The 8510-nt window shown below is 39.2% G+C and overlaps 1 protein-coding gene across 1 annotated transcript; it reads right to left on the reverse strand.

The window, feature by feature from the left end:
- Positions 1-3027: 3027 nt before the first annotated feature.
- On the reverse strand, positions 3028-8308 carry TMEM18 (transmembrane protein 18). Its single transcript, XM_085217960.1, has 5 exons — positions 8161-8308; positions 7809-7929; positions 4993-5047; positions 4044-4137; positions 3028-3959 (listed from the first exon to the last, which is right to left on the reverse strand). The coding sequence occupies exons 1-5, from the start codon at positions 8206-8208 to the stop codon at positions 3870-3872; spliced, it is 408 nt and encodes a 135-aa protein (XP_085074086.1). The 5' UTR covers positions 8209-8308; the 3' UTR covers positions 3028-3869.
- Positions 8309-8510: the final 202 nt, after the last annotated feature.

The following is an 8510-nucleotide window of genomic DNA, read 5'->3' on the forward strand; positions in this document are numbered from 1 at the left end:
TAGTTTAAAAAAGCAAGAATAAATATTTGTAAGTGACTGGAAATCACAGACAGTCTGTGGTTGCAGTAGTTCCAGTGCAAGCCTTCATGGCTATTTCAAAATGATGCAGAAAGTATTTATGAAGTCAATGTGAAAAACTCCCCAGAACTGACTAAGGAAATCTTTAAGTATGTTGCTGCGTGTGAAACAGTGACATCTAGTGGCAAGCTTCAAGAACTGTAACGAGCTCCCTGGAACAAAACAAAATTTACATACATTTGCATTCTGTAGCAATTTAATTTAATATTCGTAACATAATTTACTTACAGTTTGGGTAGTCAAGGAAGGTTTAAAGTCAAATTTATAACCATGGTGAAGTGTCTATTTTGAAATGTTCACTATTCAAAATATCAGTAAAATTTTGGAATCTGTTTATACTCTCACTCAACAGTACTCCTAGAGTACTAAATATCACCTGCTATGATGGTACTTCAAAATTCTAAGTATTATCTGCCTGTGAGCTATTGCATTAAGTCAGCGGTATCAGAAACAGATGATATTCAGCCACAATGTATTTTTTCTTGTTAATTACAAATTAAGTCCCTGATACTCAAACTGCCGGGCTCACTTTACTTGTTAAAGGACTGAGGTGCCCTGAGATCTTATATTAAGTGGCAATATAACTACTGTTATCACAACATGAAATTAAACATTGCCTGAAAGGTCAATTACACTGAGGATAGAGGAAAGAGAACTTTGGCAAGCAGACTTTTTTTCTTTTTTTTTTTTAATTTCACTTGGAACCCCCTAAGGTGTGGAGAATTTCTTCTGTCCATAAATTCTGTGCCAAGCTAGATTAACAGAAAATTTAGCAATACTAAGTCTTTTCTGTTATATGGTCTATTACACTAGGAAAGACAGTCCTGATTGCCCATCTGATTCACAGATTTAGAAAAGGGCTTTTTCACTTTTCCCACCTCAAACCCAAGGAAAAGGACAGAATACTGAAATACTTGGGAAAAATCTACCTTAGGTGTACTAAACTAAGTACATTTTGTTTTCTACTGCAAGAGATTTGCTTAGAGAATAGGCTTCTCTTCTGAACTATGCGATTTACTGTGAATCAAACTCATAAATGACACCAAAGCAAAAGCTATTGGGATCTGGTGGTATCTCATGTACGTCAGGGTATAAAAGCTTTAAATACATAGAGCCATCATAGAATCACAGAATGGCCTGGGTTGAAAATGACCATAATGATCACCTGGTTTCAACCCTCCTACTATATGCAGGGTTGCCAACCAGTAGACACACCACTGAAACAACTGTGCATCCGTATTGCTGAAGAACTGTTCACAGGAGGGAGGTCAACATGTTTGTGTGGTTAAGCTTAGGTCCATGTGTGAAAATTCTATACCGAGCCCCATCAAACTGTAAGAATAAAATTAACCTTTCCAAATCAGGCAGGGAGGAATACCCTTCTACATAAAATCAAACAAGCTTGTTCTTTGGTTTTAAAAACAGGTGCCATATCCTATCTTATATCCATTTAGAAGGATTCTCTTCACTCTTTCCAAGCAGTGGTGGCTTTTTTGTCTGCCCACATATAAATATCCAAGTAGTTTGAAATGCCTGATGTAAGGCCGTGCTAAGTTACTCCATAGGAAAGGCAAAGGAATTTAATCCCAGTCTAACAGAGCACTACTTTCCCACAATCTGTAAAATCCTCTTCAGTCTCCCCCAAACTGGAATGCTTACAAAATGAGTATATATGCATCCGATTATCTTCATGCTTACCAATGATCCCATGGTTGTCAAAACTATTCAAGGTTTTAAAATTAATTTCACAAAAACAGGCAAGGTTAAAACCTTACTAGTGTTCTGTTTTGGCGATCTAACCTTACATACTCAACCACTCTTCATATTACTCTAAACTCAATTTTGTAGGACATCCTTCCTATCTCTCAATTGAAATTGACATTGTATCGACAGTGACATGGGATAGACTGCACCCTCAGCAAGTTTGCAGACCACACCAAGCTGAGTGGTGCAGTTGACATGTGAGAAGGGATGCGATCCAGAGGGATCTGGACAGGCTTGAGAGGTGGGCCCATGTCAACCTCATGGAAGTTCAAGAAGGAAAATTGCAAGGTCCTGAACTTGTATCAGGGCAATCCCAAGCACAAATACAGGTTGGGCGGAGAATGGCTTGAAAGCAGCCTTGAGGAGGAGTAGGGGGTGATGGTTGATAAAGATTCAACATGAGCTGGTAATGTGCACTTGCAGCCCAGAAGGCCAACTGCATCCTGGATTGCATCAAAAGCAGCATGACCCCAGGTTGAAGGAGGTGACTCTGCCCCTTTGTTCTGCTCTCATGAGACCAGGAGTACTGTGTCCAGTTCTAGGGTCCACAACACAAGAAGGACTTCAAGCTGTTGGAGCAGCTCCAAAGGAGGGCCACAAAGATAATCAGAGGGCTGCAGCACCTCCCTTAAAAGGACAGGCTGAGAGAGCTGGGGCTTTTCAGTCTAGAGAAGGCTCTGAGGAGACCTTATAGCAGCCTTCCAGTACCTCAAGAGGGCCTATAGGAAAGCTAGGGAGGGACTTTTTACAAGGGCAGGTAGGAACAGGATGAGGGAAAATGATTTTAAACTGGAAGAGGTTACATTTAGATGAGATACTTGGAAGAAATTCTTTACTGTGAGGGTGGTGAGACTCCAGAAGAGGTTACCCAGTGAGATTGTGGAAGCATTCAAGGCCAGGCTGGATGGGGCTTCAAGCAATCTGATCTAGTGGGAGTTGTTCCTGCCTATAGCAGGGGATGGTACTAGATGATCTCAAAGGTCTCTTCCAATGCAAACCATTCCGTGATTCTATCATTTTAGACAAGAGCTTAGCTCTTCGCACAAAGCCTTCACTAAAAATGTATGGGCTCTCTTCTACTATATTAATTCCCCTTCTTTTATACCTCCCTGCTCCCACTTTCCTTAATGCAAGAAAACAAGGTTACCCCGAGCAGAACTGATATCGTCTTCCTTTTTATCAGTCTTTTTTGTTCCATTTCAGTAATTTATTAAAAAAAGTCAAGTGTAAAACAACTGCAAAAAATTATGAACAAAATAATGTATAATATTTTAATGTTTTTCCCTTTCCATTCTTTTCTTCAAATAAGGGAAAGATTATCAAAACTTCATCCAGTTTTAAGAAATGGTATTTATACAACAGCATTAAAATCACGATTTGAATTACTTACACAAATAAAATGAAAATTACTGTTTTGGTGAAATCTTGTATGAGATACAGAAAGATTTAAAAAAAATTCAAATTAACCTAAGATACTGTGGATATTTTGTTTTATAAAATGCTACTGTATCAGAACTATCCACTGACATAAAATATATAAAGGAAGTATGAAACATGGTTTATAAAGAAGTGAAATGCTTCACAGAAGCATGGATTCCTGAGGTATTCTGAATGCAATTCTTCCATTTACTTGAATTCACAACATAACTCCCATTGGCATAAATTAACAGAAGACTAGGTACTTGATAAAGACAATTCAACACAGTTTTCGTAGGGGAAAAAAAAAAAAAAAAGATACAGGCAAATGGAAACTGGAAAGTTCTTTCTCAATGCTATTAACGGACTTGGTCATGGTAAAAGAATTAACTCGCATTGAAGTATACGAAGACCTGGTGAGCACAGTTTTCTCAATTTCATTAAGAAGATCAGATGTACTATGGGCACTTCCTTTCCTCACTGTCCATAGCCACAGGTTGCAAAGTCCCAGATATCAGACAAAAAATTGCTGCTTCTCGATAAACATACAGAAGGACTGATTATCTGGACAAGTATTATGAAAATTAAAAATGGAAAAGTATTGGACACTTTCACTTCTTCTTATCTTTTTCTGCTTTAATTCTCTGCTGTAGTGTCTTCAGTTCAGTCATTACATTTAAAGTTCTGTAAACCCAGTTGACCTGAAAAATAGGTAAACCATTACACTTAAATCCATCCATATACATTCAATTACCATCTTAAGACGTATTCATATAAATACGCACCACAATTATGATAGTATTCACCAGTAGAGGTGCTGAAAATACAAGTGAAATAAACATTCCTCTTGAATCGAAGTACTGGTATTTAGAAAACATCCTGAAAGAAGAGAAATAAAGAAATCTTTCAGCAAGATTCACAGAACATTATACTTCACAATAACTATTCAACGTGGATAATATACAGACAATCCTACTTCTTGGGATTCCCCAAACAAATGTCTGCATTCTACTGCATGAAGCTTGAAGAAAAAGACTGTATAAGGTTTCTTTAAGGCTCAAGACCCCATATAACAACCACAGATAAGATAACATACTGTGACTATATAAACAGGCAGATATTTTTGTGCCTCAGAAATTCTGAAGTCTTTTAAATTACTTTCTTAGACATTCATTTTAATTATTCATATTAGAAGAGGTAACTAAGTAGTTACTAAATGTAGTGAGGTTGTAATTTAGATAAGAAAAGAACAGATTTACAGTACTTCAGTAGATAAACTTCATTGCTAACCATATAATTTTCAGCTACATTGGGAAAATGTTTCAGTTCTTATGAAAATAAGCCACTGATTTACGTCTCATGCACAGGTTTAGAAAAAAGACAAATTTTAATGACTTTTATATACATAGATAAATATATAAAATAGCGCCAATGTTTTTGAGAAGTAGTTCTTAACTTCAGCTTGTTAAACTTTCACAGCTACCAAAACCAACCAACCAAACAACCCATCACCACACACCCAACCAAGAAAAAAAACCCAAAGCTCGCATCCCACCTGCTCTTTTACCTGTACCATTCTGGCTTTCTAAAAGTTTTGTATCCATGCAACAGACTCTCTGCCATCCCACTCTACTGCTAAGTGGCTTTCTTTTAGGTTAAAGGCTTTTTGGGGAATGGTATGAAAAAAACATTTTAGAAGAACATGCTTTTAAATGTGAAGTTAAAAACATTTACCTCCAGTTCATGGCTGCTAATTCATTTATATATTCAGCACAGTACACTAAGCAAACTGTACAAAAAAAAAAGTATTAGATTCAATATCTCTTTGAAAACAATCTGCCATCAGTTCTGCCTTATGTATGAGATACATATATATACACACATACCATACAGTACAATTTGTTGATATGCAGAAGCTAAAACTACACATTCACTATTTAACTGAACAAAAGCAGATCTGAATTAACATCCCATATAATTACTAACAAGAGAAAAAAAAAATACATTACAGACAAAAAACAAACAAACAAAAAATCTTACTTACCTGAGCTTACAAGAGCTCAGAAAATAAACTATCAATTAAAAAAAAAAAAAACCACATTTTTTTCAACAATCTTTTCTGTGACTGCTTTTAAGTTATGTCTGTAAAAAGAGATGTCAAAGCTTCCCTATAACTGGTATGAAATTCAGATATCAAAGAATCATGGGGGTTGGAAGGGACCTCAAGAGATCACTGAGTCCAATTCCCCTGCAGCTACCCTACAATAGATCACACAGATAGGCATCCAGATGGGTCTTGAATATCTCCATAGAAGGAGACTCCTCTACCCTTCAAGGCAAAATGTTCCAGTGCTCTGTCACCCTTACTATAAGGAAGATCTTCTGCACATTTGTATGGTATCATGCTCTAGTGCACTCTTTTGTCTCAAGGATTAGTATCCTAACTTATATAGCAAACACTTAAGTACATTTATGAAGTTACACCAAACTCTTCCTTCTGCTGTATTGCCTGAATCTTAAAATACTAGCAGATTTTCAACAGTTGTACAGCAGAATATTCTGATGCAGCAAGCTGATATATTCTTACTCAACAAATACACGCAGTGGAAAAATACCAAAACAGTAAGACAATCCAGTGCAATCACAAGTTCAGCAGGAAAGCAATAGAATCACAAAATATTAAGTTTATCTCTGTATCATTTCTTATCCACCAAAAAAAAAAAAATCAGCAAAAAATCAGATTCAGTGACTTTAGAGATGATCTGCACAATGTGACTGAACAGCCAGCTTGGTGATACAAGGAGTGCCATGACAATGAATGCGCTGTCTTGTTTTTGCCATCAGCTGGATTCTCTCAGCATGGCACTTCACAATATAAACACCTGTATAGCTGCACAGCTGCCAAGGTAAATCAATGTGACTATTTAATATATATTTTTAGTTATGTCTGCCTACCTGCAATACAAAGTTATTTTTATTGCAAGACATATGAAAAGTAGTACAGTTTTTCAAATACAAACTGATCGGGACCTAATGTGAGTAATTTTATCCACTCTTCTCGTTAACAACAATCATATGTCAATCACATCTGGATTAAAAAGCCAGTAATTATCAGTTCCAATGTATTTCAAGCGCACTTAGAACTTGGGCATTCAAGCTAGTATTATTAACACTGGGAATACTTTAGATAGTCTGAGGTAAATAGACCTAGGATGCTGTGGCAACTCTGTATGTCTAGTAATGAAGTTAAGAAAGAAAATCCTGTATTTTCTTTGGGAACTTTCCATCCTGATGTGTCATAAGCAGGGCATTTTGATTTGGCCCTCTGCGGAACGCTGTAAACTCTGCAGTTCAAAGTGATGTACAAAAATTACTGATTTGTAGATTACCTTTTGGAGGAAATTTCTATTATCGAAACTTTGGCTTTAGCTGAGTTATGTATCAGAAGTTTTATTGAAGCTATGATTCTTCCACCAATTTGATTAGTTAAGTGGCATTTTTAACAGTCAACATAGCCTTCAAGCACTGACCGCAAACCCATCTGAATTGTTTATCCTACCTCCACTACTGTAGGAACACGTTACAACTGAGGTACTGGATAAAAATAACAACAAAAAATACAAACAGGAAAACCCAACCCATGGCAAGAGGTTCCCATAAAGCATACAAGGGTTTGCTTGTAAAATATAGATTTAACTCAAATCCGTGCTATCTTAATTCACAGAATCACCAAGGTTGGAAAAGATCTTCAAGATCATCCAGTCCAACCATCCACCTATCACCAATAGCTCTCACTAAACCATGTCCCTCGATACAAAATCCAAATATGCCTTGAACATCTCCAGGGTTGGTGACTCACCACCTCCCTAGGCAGCCCATTCCAGTGCCTGACCACTCTGTCAGAGAAGTAGTATTTCCTAACAAATCTCCCCTGGCATAACTTGAAGCCATTCACTCTAGTCCTATCACCAGTTTCACGAGAGAAGAGGCCAACCCCCAGCTCACTACAACCTCCCTTCAGGTACTTATAGAGAGCAGTAAGGTCTCCCTTAAGCCTCCTCTTCTCCAGACTGAAATTTAATTTAAAAAATGGCCTCTGTAAAGTCTTGCTCTGTCACACCACTGCCACAGCTGGCAGCACCCTGTTCCAGAAATGAATCCATCTGAAAGCTGACCATATTGACCAAACTGCAGCATTAGATACTGCAGAGCAGGAAACCGCTTCTGTCTGTTTTTCATTTTTTTGTCTGCAACAACAGTTTCCTAGGCTGCTGTGAAACACACAGCACTAACCATGCACAAACTTATCCGTACTTCACCTACCCCTCCAATCACTACAAATAAAGTTTCAAGTCTCCAGTTTCTGCAGTTTCGTCAGCTAAGTACCTATATAGCTTACAGCTGCTCTGAAACAGTTAAGTACATAATGTACAGACACACACAATGCCACAAGATAAATACTTCGTACTCACTTTATCAGTTACAAACCTCTTTGCTAAACAAGAAAACCAACCCTAAGGAGTTCACGAAAGCACGGATGCGCTACTCACCCATGCACAGAAAGTGCCCTATTTGCACCCGGTAGTGTTGGAAAGAGAAGCAGGTCAGGAGAAAACACAGGACGTGGAAACCCGCCAGCCCCAGCAGCCAGGGCTCTGCCCAGTCCGTCTTCTGTGGAGAAAGAGAAAGGAGATGCGGCGACCCCATGAGACGCGACCCCAGCCGTGACGAGCGCCCTGCCGCCTCCCGCACTGCAACCAAAACCCAGTTCTGTCACGGAGCGCGCTCGCCTGCGTGACCGAGCACCCAGCGCGAGTAGTCCTCCCCCAAAAGAAAAGAAGGCTCCCGTTACACGCACAGATCGGTGCCTTCTCCCCTTCCCTCCCGCGGACGGCTCCTCACCGCTAGAATAGTGGATAGCCCGGGAGGACTGTGCAGCTGCTGCTCCATGGCGACAGCAACACTCCACCTTAGCACAGCCGAAGCCTCGCGAGAAGACGCCCAAATAGCCAGCGAACCATCTTCTCGCGAGAACCTGTAGCGGCTGAATCCCCGCCCTGCGGCGCTGGCTTGGAAGGGAGGTGCCTCATGGGGCGGGAAAATGGTGCCTACGTTTTTAAGTGGGAGGGATAGAAAGGTGGCTGCTCTGAGCTCAGGTAGCTTCTCCGGCGGGTGGTCTGCATAAGGTACTGCCTCTTCTGGTTCTGTGTGTAAAGTGGTAGTCCTTAGAAATAGTACTTCAGCAGACTGTC

Source organism: Meleagris gallopavo, chromosome 2 (genome assembly GCF_905368555.1).
Source record: "Meleagris gallopavo chromosome 2, MGAL_WU_HG_1.1, whole genome shotgun sequence".
NCBI lineage: Eukaryota > Metazoa > Chordata > Aves > Galliformes > Phasianidae > Meleagris > Meleagris gallopavo.